This window comes from Grammomys surdaster, unplaced genomic scaffold (genome assembly GCF_004785775.1).
Source record: "Grammomys surdaster isolate TR1022 unplaced genomic scaffold, NIH_TR_1.0 310, whole genome shotgun sequence".
NCBI lineage: Eukaryota > Metazoa > Chordata > Mammalia > Rodentia > Muridae > Grammomys > Grammomys surdaster.
In genome coordinates, this window is record NW_021604729.1 from 2,192,047 (window position 1) to 2,217,380 (window position 25,334).

General features: G+C 45.4%; 2 protein-coding genes across 2 annotated transcripts; both read right to left on the reverse strand.

Moving 5' to 3' along the window:
• Nucleotides 1–345: 345 nt before the first annotated feature.
• Eef1g (eukaryotic translation elongation factor 1 gamma) lies at nucleotides 346–11,345 on the reverse strand. Its single transcript, XM_028777522.1, has 10 exons — nucleotides 11,166–11,345; nucleotides 9,996–10,154; nucleotides 9,009–9,072; nucleotides 8,725–8,867; nucleotides 8,243–8,386; nucleotides 5,501–5,630; nucleotides 5,081–5,285; nucleotides 1,216–1,388; nucleotides 996–1,120; nucleotides 346–584 (listed from the first exon to the last, which is right to left on the reverse strand). The coding sequence occupies exons 1-10, from the start codon at nucleotides 11,175–11,177 to the stop codon at nucleotides 426–428; spliced, it is 1,314 nt and encodes a 437-aa protein (XP_028633355.1). The 5' UTR covers nucleotides 11,178–11,345; the 3' UTR covers nucleotides 346–425.
• A 1,014-nt stretch (nucleotides 11,346–12,359) lies between these two features.
• On the reverse strand, nucleotides 12,360–24,208 carry Tut1 (terminal uridylyl transferase 1, U6 snRNA-specific). The gene is made up of 9 exons (XM_028777482.1): nucleotides 24,039–24,208; nucleotides 22,748–22,938; nucleotides 19,023–19,338; nucleotides 18,583–18,683; nucleotides 16,022–16,497; nucleotides 14,541–14,650; nucleotides 14,295–14,405; nucleotides 14,049–14,141; nucleotides 12,360–13,528 (listed from the first exon to the last, which is right to left on the reverse strand). Exons 1-9 carry the CDS (start codon nucleotides 24,118–24,120, stop codon nucleotides 12,408–12,410), a joined length of 2,601 nt encoding a protein of 866 aa, XP_028633315.1. The 5' UTR covers nucleotides 24,121–24,208; the 3' UTR covers nucleotides 12,360–12,407.
• Nucleotides 24,209–25,334: the final 1,126 nt, after the last annotated feature.

The following is a 25,334-nucleotide window of genomic DNA, read 5'->3' on the forward strand; positions in this document are numbered from 1 at the left end:
CACACATGGTTGCCATACAACCCACGGCAGCAGCCATGATAGAAAATACCTCTGCATACTGTGAGCTACCCCTTCACTCAGCAGACACTTTCTTCAATGGTTAGTCTGAAATATAGTTTCTAAGAATTTGGTAATAATTAAGCCCCATGTCACCACCCAGTCTGTTTCTCATCTTCCTCAGCTAGAACAGCATCATTGTAGGAAACAGGGCAATACAGACAAAACTGAGGCCAGGCCTCTACTTCTGTTCTTCTGAAAACTTCTGCCCTGCCACAGTGATGTCTCAGGCATAGGCAAAAACTTTGAAGAAGCCACCAATCACAAAGGAGGCAGGACAGGAAAAAGTTCAATGTTCAGTTTCCTTTAATGACCCCCATCTCCCTTGAAGGGTAGGTGCAGGCAGCTAGGCGACTGGCAAGACATGTTCACTTGAAGATCTTGCCTTGATTGAAGGCTTTGCCCACGTGCTGGAAGGCCCCCTCCCAGGAAAAGTACTCTCGAACCAGGGTCTGGGTCTCCTCGCTACCAGGATCCAGTTTCCGCCATGTATACGACTCGTAGTCCACCTGCCAATCTGGACTCAGCTGAGGATTTTAAAAAACAAAACAGTACAGAGACATGTGGTGAGACAATGACACTGTGGACATTTAACGCACCATCTCCCTCTAAATTCTAGCTCAGACATATGACAACAGATGCCAGGATTCACACTGATGTGATCGTACTTCCAGAATTCAATCGTTCAATCCAGAACCAGAATTCTGCCGGGCAGTGGTGGTGCACGCCTTTAATCCCAGCACTTGGGAGGCAGAGGCAGGCGGATTTCTGAGTTTGAGGCCAGCCTGGTCTACAGAGTGAGTTCCAGGAAGGGCAGGACTACACAGAGAAACCCTGTCTCGGAAAAAAAAAAAAATCCAGAATTCTTCCTTAATGGCCACAGCTCAAGACTCCTAGTTCCCCAAATCATTGCCCACTCCTCCCAACACCTTCCTTACCGGAAAAGCAAGCTCTTGGCCTCGGAAGACCCAAATGCCAGAAATGGAGCTGCTGTTGTTGGTTCCAAAGAGGATAACACTAGCAAAGGCATTCTTCCTCAGTTTGTCCAATCGCTGGAACATTCCTGGAGGGGAAAAGGGAGACTATATTTAGTCTCTGGAATCTTGTCACCCACTACCTTGATCTTCTTCCTCCCAGACCTGCCCCCCTTCTTCTCACCAGTGATGAGGTTGCAACTCATGAAGGTCTGGGTGAGCTCTTCAGGGAAGCGGTACTCAGCATACCACAGGGACCAGCCGTCTTTATCAAAGTGCTCCCAAAAATATGGCAGTGCCACAGAGAGGGTGTCCTCATTGGAGTACTTACGCTTAAACTCATCCAACACAAAGGTACTAAAGAGAAGGGAAAACACAGGAGGCCCATAAGGAGCAAGCCCTACTGAGCCTGCAAAGCATCTCAAGGCCAATGGCATTTTCATTTAGTACTTACTGGTATGAAGGAAGTGGTCCCTGTAATGTGATGCAGTGTACAGACACTAATAGCATGTGTGAAGAAAATGAGGGGCATGACATGAAAAACTAAGACATTTCTGTGTCTACGTTGTCTTGACATGCATAGACAGACTCAGAGCATCCGGTGAGCTGTATTCTGGTCATGTTTATTGTTTTGTGGTTTTATATACATATTTTTTTTAAGAGTGTTGGATATTGAACTTGGAAGCTTCACCCATGCTTAGACAAAGTGCTATACATTCTAGTTACACCACCAGTCCTAGCTTTTTGAGGCAGGATCTTGTTTGCTATATATAGTCCCTGTGAAAGCCAAGGCTCAAAGCATTGGGTGAGCCCAGCAAGGACACAGCTGGTTGCTGCCCCCAGGTGGTGGCTAAGAGCAAGGTAGTCTGTTTTTCTCTCTCCAGCCTCTCCTGGACATTCACCAGGAGCCACCACAAGTCAATGCTCAAGTCTGAGACTCACCCAGAGTCTCCCTCCCCACCATACAGGCCTTCTCAGGTTACAGGCTGGAACCAGAATTAGAGCAGAGGACACCCACCTCAAATCTTTACACCTACACCCAGGTCTTCTAGTTCCTCTCTGTTCACTAACAAGTTTGCATACTAAAAAGCTCTTAGCTCCAGGTTATCTTCAAAGTAACTTGACACTCAAGGTCAGCTGCCAAGAAAGCTAGCCAGCATAGGCACAGGAGGAATTACTTCCCCATGGCTCAGGTCCTAGGTTTTTTTTTTTTTTATTCCTCTCCAATTATAAATTGGTTCGAAACTCCAGTTTCAGGGAATGCACCATCCTCTACCCTCTTCTGACCTCCTTAGGTATTAGGCATGCACATGATGAAATAAAAATAAATCTACAGAAACTATTAAGAACTGAACATCGACTTAAAATCTATAATCTCAGTAAGTGGGTTAGCTAATACTATATGTCCTTTCCTTTGGCCTTTGTGTTTCCACAGATGCAGCCATGAGTTAATAAAATAAATTTTTAAATTATTAGCATAAATATTGCTGCAAGTTGGGGGCAGTGGTTGTGCCATACTCAGTGCTTGGGAGGTGAAGTCCAAGGTCATCATCCCCAGACACAAGGCAAGCTCCAAGGCCAGCCTGAGCTACAGAAGACCTTGACTCAAAAGCTACAGTTTAAGGTTGTTTCACTCAATTCTCACAACTCCTGAGTTATATTGTTACCTTTCTCTCATTTCACTGCTAAGGTTAAATGGTAAAACTTGTCCAAGATTACTTTGTAGCAAAGTCAGAAATCTGCCCTTTAACCACAGGTCTCAGATTGGCCTCCTAATGCCTCATCTGAGAGACCTGAAAGCCTCAAACCCTCCTCCTTCCAGCCAAAATGTGTGACTAGGAATTTCTTCAGATTCCATGCCCCCCCCTCCCAAATAATGCAGTTCAAGAGTGGTCTGCATCTGTAATCTCAGCACAGGGACAATAACAAGACCCTGACTCAAAAGCTAGGACTTAAGACTTTGTCTAAGCCCACCGGTGTGAAGCTCCAAGTTCAATACCCAACACTCTAAATCCACAAAACAATAAACATGACTAGAATGAAACCTTGAACAAATGATAGTTAAATTGCTGGTTTCAATTTTATGACATTAAAAGGCCTAAAGGATGTTGATTAAATATGGTAGCACACTTCTTTAATCCCAGCACCGAGGCAGAAGCAGGCAAATCTGAGTTTCAGGACAGCAAACCAACAGTAAACAAAAAGTCCTAATGAGAAAACACTTTTGGCATCCCATCATGGTAACACACACAAAATAGACATTAAATAAACATCCTCACAGATACGTAAGAACCAGCAAGAAGGTTCAGTGGTAGAGAGACAACTGACCTCATTCAAATTGTCCTCTGACTTCCATACACATCAATCCTGTACCTCTACGGCTGGCAAAAGCAGGCACACACTCACAAATAAATTGCAAAAAATTTATTTTTAAGGAAAAAAAGGCAGAAGGATCAAAGCTGTTCAAAGATTTTGTCTTACTTTGCTTTGATTTATCTCCTGTCCATAATAATATAGACCAACTACTATGCTTAAGAAGTGTCTAGATTACAACAGCATATATTAGATACATTATAGATTTATTTTTTTACACAACAAAACTTTGCTCATTAAATCTATCCTGGTGTGCCGGGCGTTGGTGGCGCATGCCTTTAATCCCAGCACTTGGGAGGCAGAGGCAGGCGGATTTCTGAGTTCGAGGCCAGCCTGGTCTACAGAGTGAGTTCCAGGACAGCCAGGGCTATACAGAGAAACCTTGTCTCGAAAAACCAAAAAAAAAAAAAAAAAAAAAAAAAAAATCTATCCTGGTGCAAGGCTGGAGATTAGTTGAGTTCCAAACTCAGTGTATTCTTTAAAGAGCAAGGCTTCGGATGTCCTGAGAGGCTAAGCAATTGTCTTAAAGGAAACCTGAGTTCCATCCCCAGTACCTTCCAAATCTTCCATGCACACACACAACTTAAATAGCAGCTACAGCTGGGTGGTGGTAGTGTACACCTTGAGTCCCAGCAATTGGGGGTCAGAAGCAGGAGGATCTCTGGGTTCGAGGCCACTCTGGTCTTCAGAATGAGTTGCAAGACAGTCAAGAGTTACAGAGAATGGCTGCCTCCAGCCCACTCCCCCACACCTCAAAAAAAGAAAAGAAAAAGCAGAAAAGCTACTGAAGTCTTCCTGGTCTCATACCAAACAAACAAACAAACAAACAAACATACCAAACCAAAAACTAGAAATTAGGACTCTCAGCTATAAATCTCTGCCCTTTGGTATAATCCTTGTCTGCAATTTCCAACTCTACAGCCAGAGTACTTCGACATGCTGGTTTACAAGGCAGTCACTTTAACTTAAAACATCACAAAACTGAGTCTGCATGGCTGCTCTTTAGTCAACTTGACCAGGCTTAGTAAAATGTGTGGACCCCAGCATTCACGTCTCTCTGTTCCCTGACTATGCCTGGTTGCCATCAAACCATGAGACAAAATAATCCTTCCCTTTAGTTGTTTTTCCTCAGATGTCCCAACAATGAAAAAAGTAATATGAAACAGACCAGTATAGTGCAAAGGTGGCTTTGGGAAGGGCAGAGAATGTGGTCAGAAAAGCAGAGATGCTAGACTTTGGGGACACACCTGTAATGCTAGTACTTGAGGTGCAAGGGCAGAAGGTCCTGTAAGTTCAAGGCCTGCACAATAACTATGCTTCAAAGGAAAACCAAGTCAGGCATGGTGGCATGCACCATACTTGGGAGGCACAGGCAGGCCTGTAAGACTGCCTCTGAGCCACAGTGAGACTATCTGAAAAACAAACAAACCACACATACACACACACATACCCCTCTCTCCACTTTAAACATGATTTTGTCCTTCTGTTAGAAAGAAAATTCCAAGAGGCTGAGGACATGGCTCGGTGGGTCAAGTGCTTACTCGGAAAGCATGAGGAACTGAATTCAGATCCTCAGAACAACCTGGACTACACTTACACCCATCAGTATTTTAGAACCTAAAACTGTAGATGTGTGTGAAAAGAACAAAGGTTAAGAACACCTTCCAACAGCTTACCTCTTGGGCAGGTGAGCGAAAGGGTCCTTGGCCTTGGGCTCAGCAGCCAATGCCTGCTCACACTCATCCATCTCTTCCTCAGGAGCTGGGACAGCTGCCTTTTTTTCCTCTTTCCGCTCAGCCTGGGGCTTCTGTTTCTCTTCTCGTGAACCCTTTTCTTTCCTTGGGGTATCCTTTTTAGGCTGGCTTTCTGCAAACTTCTTAGCTGGCAAAGGAGGGAACAAAGTAAATATATAGCCTCAAACCAGACAGCAAGCAGGGAAAAAGTTATGGCTAGCATAGCCAATTGTAAATGTCAGTTACTGTGCAATACCCTATGTTCTGTGGGTGAACAAAAGCCAAAGGCTATGCAAATCAACGGGGCTGACAGGAGCAAACTGGAGCATGACCCTATCACATGCCCAGTCTCTTCAGACTTACCATCAAACTGGGCCATCTTATCACACAGCTTCACCTCCCCCAAGATAGCCCTGAACTGGGGCTGGTTAATGCAGGTAAGGAACCATCGGTTGGTATTGGGGAAGGCCTGGCGAAAAGAAGGCTCTAAGACCTGCCAGGATGGAATGACAGAAACAACATCAACAATGGAAAGGCCATGAACAGATTTCAAACCAGAGCACAAGACTTTTACCTCCAGCTCCACTTTCCTCTCCATGCCCTGACATCAGAATCTTAAATGACTACATCTCCTGGAAGACTCTTTTTCCATGAAAAAGTACATTTTAAAAATGTGTATGAGCCGGGCAGTGGTGGCACATGCCTTTAATCCCAGCACTTGGGAGGCAGAGGCAGGCGGATTTCTGAGTTCGAGGCCAGCCTGGTCTATAGAGTGAGTTCCAGGATAGCCAGGGCTATACAGAGAAACCCTGTCTCGAAAAAAAAAAAAAAAAGTGTATGAGTGTTTTGCCTACATATACATATGTACTACAACATATGTGCACTGTTCCCTGAAGCCGTAAGACAAGTGTTAGGATCCCTTGGAACTGGAGCTGCAGATGACTGAGGCATTATATGGATGCTGGTAATTAAACCCTGGTCCTCTGGCAGAGTGGCCAGTGCCTTTAACCACTTAACTGTTGAGCTATCTCTCCAGTCTCCTATTCTTGTTTTTTTTTCAGTCAGTTTTATTACATAACCCAAGTGAGCCTTCCACATCAGGATCCTCCTGTCTATCCTGCTGTGCTGGAGTTATAGGAGCTTTTTCTCCATTGCCTTTATAGTTCACTCTAAAATGATGGCTGTTCCCATTCCTTCACGTACTATTATTCTACTTAATGATTTAACGTTTTGCTCTTTTCTAAACTCTTAAGTCTATTCTTAATTTTTAAATTTTCATGCCAACAAAATTTTCAACTTTCAAAATTTTCAAGTTGAAAAGTTAAGGCAGGCATGGTGGCTCATGCCTTTAATCTCAGCACTCAGAAATCAAGGTAGACAGGCAGAGCTCCGAGTTTTAGGGCAGCATAGCCTAAGGAGAAATACTGACTCTACCCCCCACCCCACCCCACCCCCCTGCAAAGGTTGAAAAGGCTGTGAAAGGCCTATGAAAGAGTATCAGGGCCACGAATGTAGCTCTGTAGCAGAATGTGACCCAGGATTGGGTCAAGGCACTGGGTTCCAACCCAGCACCCAAATGGGGTGGAGGGTGATTACTAGACTTATTTTGCTAAATAAGACAATCCTCCAAAAAAGATACTTCACGCGTGAGGTTAGGAACAGACCGTAGAGCCCGTCGGGGAGATCACTGGGCTGCACTCTAGCTCCACACTGCAACTGGAACTAACATGGACTACACAACCAAACTGAAGACTCGAAGACTAGAGTGTAGCTCAGCAACATAACATGTGCCCAGCAAACAGAACAGTCCTTCAAAGTCCTTCACTGAGAAACTTACTATTCCCTGTAAAAATGTGTAAGATTTCATTTTTATGTTTATTAGTGCTTTGCCCACTTAAGTCATAAGACATTGGCTCCCCAAGCCAGAGTTATATAGTTTTCAGCTGCCATTTATGTATTGGGAAATGAACATAAAACTTCTGCAAAAACAAGTACTCTGCAAGTGCGGAGCAATCTCTTCAGCCCCACACGACCATCTCAAAACTTCTTGTTTTTATTTTTATGTCCATGGGTGTCTTGCCTGTGCGTTTGTTTATGCACCACATGCATTCCTAGTGCTCACGGAAACCAGAACAGGGCATCAGATCTTCTGCAAATGGAGTTACAGTGGTGAGGAATCATGTGGGTGCTGAGAATCCACCAGAGTCCTCTGGAAGAGCAGCAAGCATTTTTTAACTATTGACTCATCTCTTCAGGCCCTGTCATTTTCTACTTAGCCAAAAGAGGAGGGGGTAGGAAGGTAAATCTTGTCATGGAGACAGATAGTCAGGTACTGCTCGTTCTGCAGTACTTGGGCTATACTTGAGCACTCACTAGCTGTGTGCTGTGGATATGGAAACACCACAATGAACCCTGTGAGGCATGTCGTCTGGCAAACAATGACTTTTTTTCTCTGTTCTCATTGGACTGTAATTCTGAACCAGAATGGGCCCAGAGCTACTGCCTAAAAATCAGCAGTACAATACTTAAAAAAAAAAAAACGGGGCTGGAGCTGGCTGCCTGGTTTGATTCCCAGCACCCAGACAGTAGTTCACAACCATCTGTAACTCAAGCTCCTTGGGACAGGCATGTATACAAACATATATGCAAATACACATAAGTAGAAATCTCAAAAATGATTTAAAAGATATAAGCCGAATACCACCTGGAACTTATCACAGATAAATAAAGAACTATGAGAATCTTTATACTACTGCATCTTTAAACAGTGAAGCCAAGACAGAGACCTGAATCTGCCTCCAAAGCCCTTGCTGCTGCAGTCACCCTCCTTGTCTCTCACATCTTTGATTTTTGCTTTCTATTTTTGATATCACTATGTAGCCTAGGGTGGTTTTATACAGGAGTGATCCTCCTGTCTCAGCATCTCAAGTGCTGTGATTACAAGTATGAGCCACCACACCCAGCCTTTACTCATCTTTAGTAAGATGGAAACAGACACAGTTCTCAATGTTGGCATCCCTACAGCCATTAACTGGTCTGTCCTAAGCAGAACTAGGGGTACCCCAGTACAGGTCTAACCCCTGTCAAGTAGGATATAAACCTTACCTGTTTATAGAGCCACAACAGGGTGCAGACAACTGTGATATCAGCCAGTGTCACTCGCTCACCCACCAGAAAAGTCCGTGTCTTCAAGTGAGTGTCCAGCAGCCCCAGGATTCGCTTCACCTCCTCTTTTGCATTTTCAGTGGCCTGTTGTTTTGAATACTCATACTTAGTGGGTAACAAGTCCCTTTCCTCATATCCCCCCACCAACAGAACTAAAGAAGCCATTTAATCAGCAATGACTCAAACCCCAGCCTCTATTATTAGACTCTAGAATCAGTTGGAATTTATCAGAAATGAACCACTCATGTTAAATTTCTTCATGGTTATCATGACCTTATATCCACCATACCGATCATAATCACTTTAGTCTTTGCACTGCCCACATGCTCCTGGAATCTTTTTCCTTCATCTATTTCCCAGTCCCAAAATGTAGGCTCTGACTCCATCTCTGCCCCAGCTTCTCCCCAAGTTCCAAAGCATACCTGTTTGTTGTGGTGCATAATGCCCAAGGTGGGGAACACCCAGGTACTAGCTGGAGGAACGATGTCACTGTCAGCAAAGCTCACCCACTGCACCACCTGAGCTGCTGCCTCCGGCGTACTTCCCCGCAGCTCCTCATTGCTTACTGCAAAGGCAGAACATACAGCTTAGAACTTTGACATCACGCCAAAACCACCCCAGGTCTCCGTGATTCCACCTTGTCCACTGCAGCCACTTCTACAGCCTTACCCCCAGGCCCTCTTACTCCCGGATCCCTACAAATTACCATAATAGGCGATGGCATTACTCTCAAACACACAGAATCCGTCATCACCCTCAAATGCTGGAACCTGGGGGGGAAATTAAAAACACAGGGATGTCTCACTAGCCAATTCTCCGGGTTGAATTGTTCTAAATAATATATTAAGACAGACAACTCTTGCTATACAAATTCATGACATCTCGAGGTCAGAAATGAAAAATACTCAGTATCCCATACCCTTAATCCTAGAAGTTTTGTCTGAAATCAGCCAGGGCTAGTGAGAACCCCACCTCAAATAAACAAATTCAGAGAAGGATGCCATTTGACAATCCTACAGCTTCACTGCCCAAAGCATTTGCCCTCCTCCATATTTACCTTTGGATATTTAGCTCTACTAAAAGCTCTTTGGGATAAGAATCCAACTCTCAAAACATCTCAACTCTCAAGACATACTTAATATATGTATAATGAAAATACATTTTATCCCACAATTATAAAACAGGTCTGTAATTCCTGACAGTCACCGAGCAGCTGTGAATTTCCCTTCATAAATACACATACCTCCAATGATTTTTTTTTCTTTAAAGATAGGGTCTTACTATACTGTATAGGCTTACTTCTCACAATCTTCCTGCCTCGGTCTCTGGGACTGAGACTACCAGAAGCTTTCAAAAATATCTTTTTCCCCCCTTTGGACAGTCAAGTTCAGGGGCTTTCATGGCCCCATAAAATTTCTTTTTCCTTTTTTTTTTTTGTTGTTTTTCAAGACAGGGTTTCTCTGTGTAGCCCTGGCTGTCCTGGAACTCACTTGGTAGACCAGGCTGGCCTCAAACACAGAAATCCGCCTGCCTCTGCCTCCCAAGTGCTGGGATTAATTAAAGGCATGCGGCACCACCACCCGGCTATAAAATTTCTTAAAAAAAAAAAAAAAAAAAAAAGAAATCAAATATACCATGGAGGCCATCTCCAGAGTAATGGAATTCTAGGGATCCCTGCTGCTTTTCTACTCACCTTGCCCGCAGGAAATTTTCGGAGAAATTCAGGGGTGCGATTGGTTTGGCCAAAGTGGAAGTGGGGTGGTGCGGAGAGCACGCGGACCTGAGCCCCGCTGTACTGAGCAGCGATGAGGGCCTTGAAGGCCCTCCAGTTTTCAGGGTATGTGTACAGGGTCTACAAGAGAAAGGGTAAAGGATGGACTTGAGTAAAGGAATCCTGAATGCCACTCCCCATGCACACTTCCATGCAATTCCAATGTGCACAGCTTAGTTTTACTACTAGTGAGCCAAATTAGCCGAGTATGCCCTATGTAATCAGAGTCCTCTAAAATACCAAGAAGTAGAACATACCAGCTGCTAAATAAAGCTTACCGACAGATGTGACCTCTCTTAAGGACATCTCTAAAAGCATTCTTCCCTTCAAAACTCCTGGTCCCATCAGACTCCCATCTGCCTAAACACACGTACACACTCACACCCATCTCTCCCAGAACCCTTGTTTCATTCATTCCTGATGACCCGGCATCTAACTACTTCCAGGCTGTTATCACTTCAAAAGCACACACATAGACCAAGACAAGAGATTTCAAAGTTCCCCTCTGAATCGCCACGTTGAATTCTACTGCTCACCAGTTGTTCTTCCTAAAAGGCCTTTCTTTGCATGTCGCGAATTAACATCCCTCTGGTCCTGTCCTGCAGTAAATTCCCAGTTGTCTCCCTACTAGAATCTCACCAACAGGGTCCAAATGGGCTCATTTCACTGTTCCTTTAGTCCTCTGGCTCTCAAACCTCCCCAAAGGTCAACTCCAACTGTGCCAGTCGCCCCTTTCCACAAAGACCCTCTCTCCTCGTTGCTGACCCACAAAACGGTGGCAAAAGTTCCACTAACCTGCGCAGACACCTAATCTCAAAATGGCAGTGAGGCTAAACACACTTTTTAGTCCTGACAGTGGAGACCCAGCATCTCTTTTTCTCCTCAAGCCCAGAACGTTCCACCTCTGGCCTCCGAGCCCCAGCCTCAGTTCCCCTCCAGGCCCTAGGAACCCTGCTCTCCGACCGTATGGCCTGTGGACCCCAGATCGGCTCTCGGCTTGGGTCTGAAACTCCCCTGGCGCCGACTGGCCCGACTCAGGCAAAGGATGGCGGTGGATAGGGGGACCCGAAGCACTGGAGCCGGCAAACTTACCCCAGCCGCCATGGTGATTCCGCAGAGAAAGGGGGTGGGGCTGTCGGTGCTGCCGCAAAGTAAGCCGCAAGGGAGACAAGGGAGGAGGGAAGGAGAGAGCCGTGTGGAAACAGCGGCCGAAAAGCGAGGACGGCATAAAAGACATACGCACGACAGTTCCGTCTCCAGCCGCGCTGAGTTGGAAAAAACAAGGGGTGGGGCCCGCTGCCTGGAGCGCAAAGAGCGGGCGCCTGCGTAGTATAGCTCTGGACAAGCCTGCCCCGCCCGCGTGGCCGACCAATCGGAAGCCTGACAGGAGACAGAGCTCGCCTAGGGAGTGGAAAAGTGTGAGAACCTGGCGGAAGCACCGCCTCTTGACGACTGCTATCGGAACCTATGACTACAGGAACTGCGGCATGGAAGGGGTGGCAATTTACAGAATTCCTTTTGTTCCAGTTTTTTCTATAAAGGGATGTCTGTTCAGCTGGGGCCCATGGCTGAAAACATCTGAAAGTAGGTCTAATCCGATTAAACTCAGTGCTTAAAACTTCTACAACAGGGGCTGGAGAGATGGCTCAGTGGTTAAGAGCACTGACTGCTCTTCCAGAGGTCCTGAGTTCAAATCCCAGCAACCACATGGTGGCTCACAACCATCCGTAATGAGATTGGATGCCCTCTTCTGGTGTGTCTGAAGACAGCTACAGTGTACTCATAAATAAAATAAATAAATAAATCTAAAAAAAAAAAAAAAAGAAAATCATGTAAAAAAACTTCTACAACAAAGCAGCGCTGACCAACTTGCCGTGTCACCGGCACCTCTCAGGCTTGGCTGCGCCCCAAAGGGTTGGGTAAGGCAGCCCAGTTAATACAGTAGTCTACACATATCCAAATTCGAAAATCTTGTATCCAACTTAGGGGCAGTTTGAACTCTCTTTCACGTTAAAGGATAGAAAAGACAAAAAAAAAACCCTAAACCCAAATTTGTGGTGGTTCCCATCAACTGGAGCAGCAGGACAAACCTTGTGTAGGCAAACCTTGTTCTTAGAAGTCAGTCCCTTTGCCTTGTGGAGGTGGCGGTCCCTATGAAAGTGGTATGAAGTGGGAAGGAGAGCTCTGACGTGGAATTGATAGGATTGTGTTAGGGTAGTCAGGCCAGAGGCTACATTAAGACAGAAAGAAAAGGCATTTGCAGGAGGAAAACAAAGTTGTCCAATGTCTGTATGAAATAAACTAGCAGCTTTATTGGTTTTGAGGTTTGGCTCCTTACTTGAGGAGATTTTTAAGTGCTTGAGGGATAAAAACCTGTAGAAAATGATGAAGACCAGGGAACAGGCCTTGGGAATCCTGGAGTGGTGCCACAGTGAGTGTCTGCTCAGCTGGAGAGGCAGATGCCACAAAGGTGAGGAGGGGCTCCCCCTCTAGCCTCTGTTGCTCACTGTTGGGTCCTTTCAGTTCCTGGGTTACACGAGCTTCCATTGCCAGCCACTCTGCTCCAGTGGAGAGACCTCCTCTGCCTTCTTCCTTGGTTTGCTGCTGTAATCGTCTCCGGGCACGCCGTCTCCCCTGCCATACTTGGTGCCACAAGGCACAACGCCAGCTCACTGATGATGGATGTGATGCCTCCTTCCCTGTCTCACCCTGAGACCCTTCTCCAGACACTTCAGGTTTCATGGGATTCTGCTCAGCTGGCTTGTCTAGACATTTTGCAGTCATCAGGGGTAGCTCCTCTGGTGGTCCAGAACATAAGGCCCAGTCCGGAGGTGTCTCTCGCAACTCTATTACCATTTCTTCTACCTCATTTTCACTGTGACCCCCTGCACATCCCTGTGCCTCCCCTTTCCCTTCCTCACAGCTCTTTTCTTGCCCACCAAGTCTTGGTCTTTTGTTTGCCCCTTCCAGGGGAGAGTCTTTAGTTCTGGCACCTTCTGACCGTCGTCTCTTGGTTCCCTGTTCTATATGGCATCCTAGCGCTTCCTTTAACACATTCCCCAAAGCCACAATGATCTGTGGAAAGGGGGCAGAGGGTAAGGGGATAAGCTTGGCAGACAGCAGGGAGCTAGGGGAGCTGGGCTGCAAAAGTGGGAGCAGTCCCCAGTCCCGACCCCGGGAGGAACGTTGCTGGTACTGGAGACTTCGGCAGTAACTGGCTGCAGCTCCACAACAGCTCTGCAGACGTTTAGCCACCCGGCCAGTCACATTGGCTGCAACATTGTGACTCAGGTCAAAGGGGTCCTGGAGATTCATGGGGCCAAGGCGCAGCCCTTCCCAGCGATCAGAAGGCAGGCCACCTGACACCATCAATGCCTGACCTTCCCGCAGGGACAGCAGGGAGCCAGAAAGATCCCAGCAAGAAACGCAGGAGAAGAACTGGGCCAGCAGGGAACCTGATGGAGGCAGATTGGAAAAAGGGGGTCACCTGGTAGCCATAACTGGGACATCTCTACAGCTACTTCAGCGGGACTTTCTTCCCTTCATAGGACTTCAGAAGTGTCCTGAGAAACCCAGTTCCTCAGCCATATCCTGTCCCAGATGCTTCTGCTTGCCCTAGAGAGCACTGAAACTGGAGAATACACCTCTTACTTGCCTGCTCAAGATATGTGTTTTTTCATCCATAAAAGAGCAGCCAGAGGCTACTATGAAGACCATGCTTTGCACACAACAAATAGGACATATGTCCCCTATTCTTTTTTTTTTTTTTTTTGGTTTTTCGAGACAGGGTTTCTCTGTGTAGCCCTGGCTGTCCTGGAACTCCCTCTGTAGACCAGGCTGGCCTCGAACTCAGAAATCCGCCTGCCTCTGCCTCCCAAGTGCTGGGATTAAAGGCATGCGCCACCACTGCCCGGCTGTCCCCTATTCTTGAACCTTTCATCACTATCAGTTTTCTACTAGGTTCCCCAGACTCACTGAGAGGCTCTACGTTGGTGCTGGGCTCCAGTCTTGAGGCATCCTTAGGGAAGCTACAGTCCCAGCCATCAATTTCTACCTGCTCCCCTTCACCTGTGACAGTAAGAAGAGACAGTAAGCCTGGAGCCAGGAAGATTGGGCAGGTAGAAAAACAGGTGACAGTTGCGATCTCATCCGAGTGCATCTGGAAGTGTGAAGAGGTGAGATGAAGCTGGGGTCATGACAGTTGAGGCTGTTCTGCAATACCTGATCTCTGAGTAAGCTGGGCCACAGTAGGAAGCACTGGAGGGTCTCTGGTCTGAAGGAAGTAGATCACTAACAACGTCAAGGCGTAGTTATTGAGAAGGGGGCCGCCCCCTGGATAATAACCAATAATTCAAGTTAGGAAGAAGTATTTACAAGCCCTGGTTCCTGTGCCCACCTCTTTTTTTTCTTGCTAAATCCCTGCCTTTGCCTGACACAAACTCGGGTCAAGTCTGCCCTCATTCTTACCTGACAGCCCATTATGCTGAGCCCAGCAGCGTAAAGTATACACAAGGGGCCGGACTCGATCATCCATCTCAGAGCAGAGATTCAGGAAACGGGAATTATACAAGGCCAACCTAGGACAATGGAGAAACAAAGGTGTTAGACATTTTCCCAACGTTTTGCTGACATAATGGTCTTATGGGGGACTATGCTACAGAACATTTAATGGATGTAGGGATGTGGCTCAATGGTGGAACATTTACCAAATGTTCATCCTATACAGTCACCAGTCATAAAACGTGTTGTTGGGCTGGAGAGATGGCTCAGTGGTTAAGACCACTTATTGCTCTTCCAGAGGTCCTGAATTCAATTCTCAGCAACCACATGGTGGCTCATAACCATCTGTAATGGGATCTGATGCCCTCTTCTGCTGTGTCTAAAGATAGCAATGGTGTACTCATATACATAAAATAAATAAATACATCTTTACAAAAAAAAAAAAAAAACATGTTGTTTATTTATAGGGGACTGGTCAACAGCCAGGCGTGGTAGCACATGCCTGTAATTCCAATTCTCAGGAGATTCAATAGGAATATAGAGACCTGCCTCAAAGACACAGGACCAGTAAGATGACTCAGTGGGTAAGAGTCTGCTATCAAGACTGACACCCTCAGTTCAATCCCTAGGAATTCTGTTACAAGGAAGAGAACCGATTCCCACACATTGTTCTCTGATTACACTCAAGATGAGATGCACACACAAATACGTGATTTAAGATGTTTTTGAAACCAAAAATACTGTTCAGAGCCTTTGGGGGAAGAAGCAAAGTAGCAAGAATAGTTTACTCAATACAAAGTGATAATACAGATCAGAAAGAAATATGCAGGCCATCCATATGAATCAGAAGTATTCAGGGGCCCAGTGATAATTTGGGGCCTCCTTTTATGGGGCTCAAGAGAAGGCATTTGGTTGCATAGATCTTAATATACGAAGAAACAAACCATGGAGTAAGGGAGGGGAAAAAAAGTGAGGGAAAAACCTGTTTACTTTAACCTAACAGTTCTTAGGTTTATGTAGCTACAAAACTCTTTCCTAAGCCTTTAACCCCAACTGAGGAGGCAAAGACCTCTGAGCTCAAGATTAGCCCGGTCTAATAAGTAAGACTGTCTCAAAAAACAAAACCAACAACAAAAAGCTGTATTCCAGAATCAAGCATAGTAGCACATGCCTGTAATCCCAGGATTCAAGCTAAGGCAGGAGAATCACAGGCTTGAGGCCAGTCTGGACAGTAGAGCAAGACCCTGACTCAAACGCACAAAGTATTCCGAAGAAAAACCGACATTGAAATGGAAGCCAGGTGTGAGGTAACATTCGTAGAAGAAAGGAGAACCAAACCAAAGAAGAAAAAACCTAATTCAGCAGGCATAAGCCCTTCCACATCAGGACACCCTCCTCATATACCCAAGACCTTAGAGCCAGCCTCTCTCAAGCCCACATGAAAGTACCGGTTACTGAGGGAGACGTCTCCATGAAGACCTGAAGGCCGATGACAGAACTTGACCACAGGACGCCGGGCAGAGGGCACAGTTTGGACTCGGTACACTCCAGGGACACAGCCACGGAGTATAGATCCCACCAGCTCTAACACTGCTGCTGCCTCCTCCTTCTCGTCCTTTGAGGGTTCTGCTAATTCTAGCTCCTTCCCCTGTTTCCCCTCTCCCCTGTCCTCCTGCAGTGGTGAAACTGGAGGCAGAGACTGGGGAGAGGTGACAGTGTCAGAGCCCAAAGCAGAGTCTGGTGTCTGTGGTGCCAGAGAAGAAGGGGTTTCAAAGTCCAGGGCCTCAGAATCTTGGAGAGAAGTTGGAGACAGTGAGTCTAGAGGAGATGCTGGGATGCAGGCCAGCGCTTGAGGATCCAGGGAAGAAGCAAGGGCTGAGTCCAAGGATGAAGCCTCTGGAACCTTTGGAGCCTGTGGGTCTGGCTGTAGTGGAGATAAAAGGGAGTGAATACCCCTCCTCCTCCTCCACCTTCTATGTACAGGCTTTACTCTGCAACCTTACATAACATTTACAAAACTCATTCTCAACAGTCCTTTGAAGCCAGGCCATGGTCGTGCATGCCTTTGATCCCAGTGTTCAGGAGGCAGGTGGTTCTCTGAGTTGGAGGCCAGCATGGTCTACATAGTGAGTTCTAGAACACCCAGGACTATAGAGAGAAACCCTGTCTCAAACAAAAAAGACACGGTGTGTATGTATGTAGCTCAGACTGACCTTACAAACTTTCTTCCTTTTATCTATTAGGTTTTTTGCCTGCATATATGTCTGCACCACATATAAGCAATGTCTGTGAAGGCCAAGCAAGGGCATCCGATTCCTGAAACTGGAATTATACACAGTTGCAAACTGCCATGTTTGTGCTGGGACTCCAATCCCTGGTCTTTTGGAAGAGCACCAGTGCTCTTAATCACTGAGGTTTCTTTCCATCCCCATGGCCTGTAACTTTTCACAGTCCTCCTATCTCAGTCTCCCAGGGATTTAGAGTCATGCTTTAAATTAGCTTGACAATCAAGGCTGTCCAAAAGACTACCAAAACATACAGCCTATTGCTGTTGCCCTTGATTGGCCCACAATGCCCATAGTGTCTGTAGAAGACATTATGCACTTCAGAAATAGAGTCCAGAAACCCCTGAGCTGGAAATGACCAGAATGCTTCCTCTGTGAAGACTAGCTTTCGTGGTACCAGAAGACATCATTGAAACTTCCAAAAGGAATGAGATAACAAACACCCTTAACCAGCTATGGATGCCTATGAACCACATCAACAATATAGCATGATACCCTTCAGGGTACAGTAGTGGCACACATATTTGACAGTAACTGGCATCTTTCTAATTGGACCTGCTCAACCAGAGGATAACCATGCCTGAGAATGGAAACATATTACCTACTTGGTGCTAGTCAAGTTATGGATCTTGAAGAGAACCTACAACCACTACTTTATTAAACCAGCATAATCCCTAACAACAATCTAAACATTTGTCCTTATAACCACAAAGAAGTACTGCCTTCACTACTCATCAAGGAAACTTCTCTTTACAACAGACAGAGATCACTACAGAAAACCACAGCTAATGAAAATGCAGAACTGTAGAGCCCGGTCCCAATGGATTCAGCAAAGGCTCAGCAGACACTGTGAAGTAAGGAACTGAACAAAGGCAGAAAGAGCCAGAGAATCAGGATATTCTGTGTATCGGGATGATCTTTTTGTGCACTGTGGAAGGGTATCTCTGTATTGTTCAACTGCTGATTTCTATACCACAGAGAGTGAGTACAGGTTGCACTTTGATACGTTTGATGGCTGCATCATATCTTATAAACATTCCCTCCAACACCTTCTGATTGGTTTAATAAAAAGCTGAATGGCCTATAAGCAAAGCAAGAAAAGATAGGCAGAACTTTCAGGCAGAGATAGGAACTCTGGGAAAGAACCAGGCAAGAGGGATTTGCCAGACAGACACTAAGGAACAAACAGGTGCCAGTACTCAAAAGGTAATGAGCCACATGGCGGACTAGAGATTAGTATAAAGGTTAGTATAAAGATTAGTATAAAGTTAAATTAAGTCTAAGAAGTAGTTGGGAACAAGCCTAAGCTAAAGACAAGCTTTCATAATTAATAAAAGATCTCCATGAGGCCACCATGTCCTACATAGGAAGTTCCAAGCCAGCCATGGCTATGTAGACCGTGCCTCAAAAACAAAACAAAAAAAAAAAAAAAACCAGATGCCAAAAACAATAGGCCAGATGGTGATGGGACATTCCTTTAAATTCCAGGAATCAGGAGTCAGTAATACTGACTTTTGAAATGTCTTACCTTCCTGTGACACTGTTATCTATCCCATGCCAACTCACTTTCACTCTAGCTAATGCACATCCATCCATATCCACATTCTCACAATTACAGGAAGGCCTCTGGTTAAGAACCATTATGTACACGTGAAACTAAAACATGAGAGTGTAGGTAAAGCATTTGCCTGAAGTCATGTAACTGCATGCTCCCCTTCACTCACCTGGGTCTCTTCCATATCACCCAGGTCCAAGAAGAGGTCGAGATCACAGCCATGAACATCAAAACTATTTACAGAAGAGCCAAAAGGATGGACCACACAGCCTAGGTACCAAAGAACAAAAATCAAAAGATATTAGGGGGCTGGCAAGATGGCTCAAAACGTAAAGGTCTGATGAGCTGAGTTTGATCCCCAGGATCCATGCTATAAGAGAGAACCAACTCCTGAAAGTTGCTCTCACCTCCATAAGCACGTGTGTCTCTTGTGTGCACATATAATATAGAGGGGTAAAAGACAGGGAGCTCTCCGTTCAAGAACATACTGAAGTACAAAGATAGAAGAGCAAGCAAATGAAGCACCTACAGCTGAGGGTTCAAAAAATGGGGAACAGGGAGACTGACAGAGATGTGAGAGAGAGCTCAGACTTAGAGCAGGGGACTCACCAGGAAAGAACTCTGTGAAGACCTCCTGCATCAGGGCCACAACAAGGTTCCGAAGCTGCCGCTCAGCCTCAGACAACTCCCTCAGTTCCACAAGCTTCACCATCTGTGCCCCCACATCTGCGACCTCAGCCAGTGCTTGGGCCAGCTGGTGACTATTTGAGTCCACTCCTTTGGGAGACTTGGCAGCTGGGCTCTGGAACTCCTTCTGCTCTCTTGGCCGGACACGAAGTCCATGTCCCCCAAGGCTGTGCTTGGGCTGTGATAAGACAGCCTCCCGAGCACTTATGTCTCCCATCTCCACGATGGCAAACACCCCCTGGAAAACCAAATGAGAGCAAAGATGGTGGTTTGGTAATCAAGAATCCAAGCATATGTTTTCTTTTTTGTTTGTTTGGTTTTGTTTTGTTTTGTTTTGTTTTGTTTTGTTTTGAGACAGGGTCTCTCTGTGTAGCCCTGGCTGTCCTGGAACTCACTCTGTAGACCAGGCTGGCCTGGAACTCAGAAATCCACCTGCCTCTGCCTCCCAAATGCTGGGATTAAAGGCGTGCGCCACCACTGCCCGGCTAAAGCATATGTTTTAACAGGAGATGAGAATCTTTGAAATGGGAACCAACCCAAATACTGGGAATATTTACTTGCTTTTTAAAGATAGAACATACTCAGGTGACTACTCTTCACCCTTATCCCATACATTTTTATTCTGGGCTGTCAATTAAAATTTCATCTATCGCCTCATGCGCTTCACAATAACTTAATTTCACACGTTAAAATAAGACCCATCAAGTTATGCTTGGTGGTACATGCCTGTAATCCCAGACTCAGGAGGTAGAAAGAGGGCCGGGTGAGATGGCCCAGAAAATAAAGGCACTTGCTACCTAGCCTGATGATATGAATTTGAGCTCCCTGGGATTCACATCGTGAAAGAGTACAAATGACTACTAAAAGTTATTCTCTGATGTCTCTATCTGTGCCATACATGTCCCCCTGATCACCTACCACACAGACACACAAAACAAAATGTAAGGAGCTCAGAGGTTAAGAGCACCTATTTATTGTTCTTTCAAAGGACCTGGGCCTGGTTCCCAGTACCTCTGTGGAAGGTACAACCATCAGTTACTTTAATTCTAGGGGATACAATACTCTCTTCTGACCTCCAAAGGCACCAGGCACCCACAAACATGTAGGATAAAACTCATACACATAATTTTTTTTTAATTAAAATATAATTTAAAAAACTTTAAGGGAGTTAGAAAAATGACTTAACAGTTACAAGTTTGGTTCCCAATACCCGTACCAGCTAGCTAACAACCACCTATAACTCCAGCTCTAGGGGATCTGATGCCCACTTCTAGAGTTAAAGGCATTTGCATACAGCTTCACACACAAACACATGTGTACATAATTTAAAACAAAAACAAAATCTTGGCCAGGCTCAGTGGCACACACGTTTAATCACAGTTCTTGAAAGGCTACAGTAGGCAAATTTCTGTGAGTACGAGGCCAGGCTGATCTACCTATCAAGTTCCAAGAAAGCCAGCCAGGGCTAGAGGGAAGGAGGGAGGGAAGGAGGGAGGAAGAAAGAGAGAGAGACTGTCTCAAAAAGAAACAATAAAGCCAGGTGGTGGTAGCACACACCTTTAGTCCCAGCACTCAGGTGGATCTCTATAAGTTCAAGAAAAGCTATGTCTATAGTCAGTTCCAGGACAGCCAGGACTACATGGAGGAACTTTTCGTGAAAAAAAAAAAAAAAGAAAAGGAAAAAAAGACAAACAAACAAAAACAATAAAATCTTTTTTAAAAGGAGAGTTGGCAGGAAGATCAGGAGCTCAAGGCTAGCCAGCTTCAGCTACATAATAAGTTTGAGCCCAACCAGAGAGACATAAGATTTACTCTCAAAACACCCAAAAACCAAAGTATAACTTTTTTTAGCTGACTCTTTTAACGATAAGAATCCACAGCAGGGAGGGTTCATATGTGGAATTCTAGAGAAATCACTCAATGATTAAGAACACTTGGTGCTCTTACAAAGGACTGGAATTCAGTTCCCAACACTCACATCAAAAAGCTTGCGACCTGCCGGGCGGTGGTGGCGCACGCCTTTAATCCCAGCACTTGGGAGGCAGAGGCAGGCGGATTTCTGAGTTCGAGGCCAGCCTGGTCTACCAAGTGAGTTCTAGGACAGCCAGGGCTACACAGAGAAACCCTGTCTTGAAAAACAAAAAAAAAAAAAAAAAGCTTGCGACCACCTATAACCCCAGCTCCATACAGTCCAAGGCCCTCTTCTGGCCTGGGCACTTGTACTCACATACTCATGACCACATACACACAAACATTAAATTATTATTATTATTACTACTACTACTACTATTAATGTTGGGGTAAAGTGCCTGCCACCAAACCTGACCCCGATTTCAATCCCCTGAACAGATAATATGACAGAACAGAATCCCAAACACTGTCCTCTGACCCCCATATTTACACCATTGGTCATGCATGTGCACACATAATACAATTTTAAAAAGAATACATGTTGGGCTTAGAATGCAGCTCAGTGATAAAGCTGTGTGCATAAAATCCTGGATTTAAGCCTTGGCATCAAAATACAACAAATAAAAAAAAAAAACCTACCTGCTACTGCTAATATAAACACACACACTCTAATAATAAACCCTGTCTCCAAGGAGCTTACTATCTAGGATTACCAACAGTATGACAGCTAGGCTGCTATGACTTGGTGAGCTTAACATAGCTGAATATATATTTTCTTTCTTTCTTTTTTTCTTCTTTTCTTTTCCTTTGACAAGGTTAAAACATCGGCAGGAGCAAAGCAACATGACTGCTTGTGGGTAAAATTGCATGTTCTTTTATGTCATCTGTTCCTACAAAGAGGCACTCTATAAAGACTGTAGTGTCAACATAAAGACATATTCAGATGAAGAGAAAGAAACTAATACCAACAAATAGATCCCTACATCCAATCAACTAGTTTTCAAGAGGATAATAAGACCAGTGGGAAAAGAATAGCTTTATAAATGATACTGAGCCACCTGATAGTCATAAAGAATGTTGGACCCTTACCTCCTTATCATAACAAAAAAATTACACAGATCTCACCAGCACACAGGCATGAATCACAGATGGGAAGTGATTGATAATGGATATGGGGATGGTTTGGAGATAAAGGCCACTTTCCTAGCATTCAAAAGTATCCAGGTTCAATCCTAGAACTAAAGAGGGGGGGGGGGGGGGAGAAGGAGGAGAAGGAGGAGGAGAAGAAGAAGAAGAGGAGGAAGAGCAAGAGGAAGAAGAGGAGGAAGAAGAGGAAGAAGAAAAAGGGGTGCGGATGGGGTAAAAGAATAGGGCAAATGCCTTTAATACCAGCCTTTAATTGTAGGATCAAGGAGGCAGAAGCAGGTGAGTCTCTATGAGTTCAAGGCCAGCCTGGTCTAGATAGCAAGTCCCAGTCACCCAGAGTTACATGGCAAAAGCTATAGTTACGTGATAAGTACCCTGATACATACATATACATTTGGTAAACAAGACCCCCATAATTAATACTGGTGTATGAAAATCTCCTGGTGGAGAAGATGTCAGAAGTTCACAAACTGAGCTACTCAAGGTTCTGAAATGTCTACCAAGGACATGCCAAAACAGACTGCTGGCTTCTCTCTTTGCATATGAAGCAAACCTGTCTGACACATTAATCTCAGAGCCATCCACTCTACCTTGTCCTTGTCCATGACAATGTTGGCCACAGGGCCAAATGTCTGGAAGTACTCAGAGAGCTGAGCAGAACCCACATCCCTGGGAAAGCCACTGACAAACACACTTCGAAGTCCTTGGGCCTTTCTGGTAGCTCGTAGTTGTACCAGATCCCGGTGCTTCCGGCCTTTCAAGTGGGCATCTAGGCTGGGTCCTGTAGAGACAAGTGTCAGACATAAGCATATAAAGTATCTTTCAGTGTACCTGTTCTCTTGCTCTGCTCTCTACATATGGAAATATTCTGTTCCTTCAAAGATGGACAAAGGGTGACACTGGAACACTTGATATTCTTTCCTTTTCTACACACTGCATTCTCCAAGTTGTCTAAGTGGGAAAGGGCAGGTAGCTCTTAAGCCATCGATGAGCATTAAGTAGAGCAACATCTGCACATTGTAGAGCAATTAACAAGTAACTTGTCCAAGGCCATATGTAGAAGAACTAAATAAACTAAGACCCTGGATAATTCTCAGGAATAAAAAGTAGGTATTCCAAGTATATCATTTTCACAGATATATGATGGAAATGATAGCGCCTAACACATTGGCATCATTCACATACAGCTCTGGCCTTCTGGTATGTGGTAAGTGTAGAAAATTAGTTATTAGTATTATTTTATTATCAGTATTATTTTATGGCTGCTTGATGCCATGGAGGGAAAGAAGGAAGGGGGGAGTCAATCACAAAACACCAGAAGGCCCTGTTAAAGGGAGATAATAATTACAAACATGAAAGGTAGAATCAGATGTGTCACTGAGCTGCTTACAATGTCACAATGATCTAGTTCACCTTCCAAACCCCCTTCCTCACAGGCACCTTCCGCACTCATTCAGGCCATGCTGTTTCACTCATCCTCGCCTTTGGAGAATTCCTCCACCGGGGAGTCTCCGACCGAATTACTGCCTTCTCTGTGATGCCTCACTCTGCAAACATACCCGTGGTGTACTAAAACTACATCAGGCCAGACAATGAGTTCCTAAATCCCCTTCCCTACTCCAGAGACCAGCAAAGTACCGGAAACAGAGGAGGGTTATGATTTAAAAGGGAATAATGAAACTTTCACTATGGAGATTTTCCATTGTGGAAACGACAGGTCAGATTTTCCCCACTCTCCAGTGCCCTGGGATATGCTGAGTGAAAATAGGTGGAGGACCCTAGCGCCAGCAAAAACGAAAACAAACAAACAAACAAAAACCCCATAACCTAGATAACCCTAACTTTCACTAGCACCCGCCTCCCTCACTAGCCACCGCTTACGGTTGGCTGTAGTAACATCGCAGAGGCAGCAGCGAAAGCGGCCACGCGGCAGCGATACAACATCTGAATCCGCCGCCGCCATAGCCACTCTCCGGTAAGGACCGCCTACAACTATTCCGCAACCTCCGGAACACACAACTAAAAATTGTAACGTGCCGAGAAGCCACTTCCGTCAACGAAGGAAGTGACGTTGTGTCCGACGCTACCATATTCCTCCAGAAACCTCGTACGAACGAGGGTTAAGAGTTCCACCTCTAAAACACTTTCAGGAAAAGCCGCCCCTCGGCGATGCTTATTGGCCTACAGTTAACTAGCTGGAATACTTCGCTCCACTCCGGCTTTGATTGGCCTGAAAAAATCGTGAATATTCATTAAGCAGCCACAAAGGCGGGCATGCTTCTTGACAGCAGAGGTCTTTCTTTGCCAAGTGGTGGCGGGCGATCTGTGCCTTCATTTCACCACACAACTGCCCCCTCAATCTCTTATTTTACCCTGCTAATAGAAGCAGAGGGTGGGTGTTTCCAATCCTTTGTCTTGTGGCGCTCAGGGACTCCCACATCCTCAGGTCAGTTCCGTTCTCTGCAGCCGGATCCTTCTACAATGTTCTCAGCGCTGTCCGTCCCTGTCCCTCCCTCCCCCATCAGCTGGATTCAATGAGGACAACGCCAGATGGCTACTACCTCAGTCTGCCAGTTTCTTCCACAGATGTAGTCTGAATTAAGTATATTAACGAGGCCCGTTTCAAGGCAGTACAATGAAGAACAGACTACAGTGATAAGACATAAACACACTCATTCAAGGCGGTGGAACAGGAAGTGTAGCAGACCCCCAGTCAGAATAAGTCTTGTACGTTCAGAAGAAGAGAGTATGAAAGCTGAGCACAGGGACCGTAATGAAATGAAGGGCTATGAGAGCTCAGCACCTTGTGCTGTGTCAGCCACACTGTAGACCTTAAGCAGAAAACCAGTCTGTGACTTTAGCCGAGTCACCAATGATGCTCTCTGTCCCTCCTTATTGGGCCCTGCTCAGGCATCTGATCCTTATGCCAAACCAAAAGAACAGACCAAACCAGAAAAGTAGAGAATACTGCTGTACATGTAACAGCAGGGACAGTTGCTAAGGTTGGTTGGTTATCCTGAGGCAGCCGTCTGTATACATATACCACTGAGTCTGAAATGCAGTCTTGCAAACACCTAAACCACTAAGGTTGGATGCATCTGTTTTGTTTTCAAGAGGAACTCCCTTTGTAGACTGGACTGGCCTTGAACTCAGATCTGCCTGTGTCTGTCTCCCCAT

Bases quoted from the DNA above. Each gene is read 5' to 3' on its own strand.
- Eef1g (XM_028777522.1), bottom strand. The intron at 8,868-9,008 runs GTAATTTGTAGG...CTGCCTTTGCAG, and splicing joins TAATGCCATCGCCTATTATG to TAAGCAATGAGGAGCTGCGG. The intron at 1,121-1,215 runs GTGAGAAGAAGG...TTTCCCCTCCAG, and splicing joins GAGTTGCAACCTCATCACTG to GAATGTTCCAGCGATTGGAC.
- Tut1 (XM_028777482.1), bottom strand. From the start codon at position 24,120: ATGGCGGCGGCGGATTCAGATGTTGTATCGCTGCCGCGTGGCCGCTTT. The intron at 22,939-24,038 runs GTAAGCGGTGGC...TTGTCTCTACAG, and splicing joins CGATGTTACTACAGCCAACC to GACCCAGCCTAGATGCCCAC. The intron at 13,529-14,048 runs GTGAGTCTGGGG...TGCCTCCATCAG, and splicing joins CACCAACGTAGAGCCTCTCA to GTTCCCTGCTGGCCCAGTTC.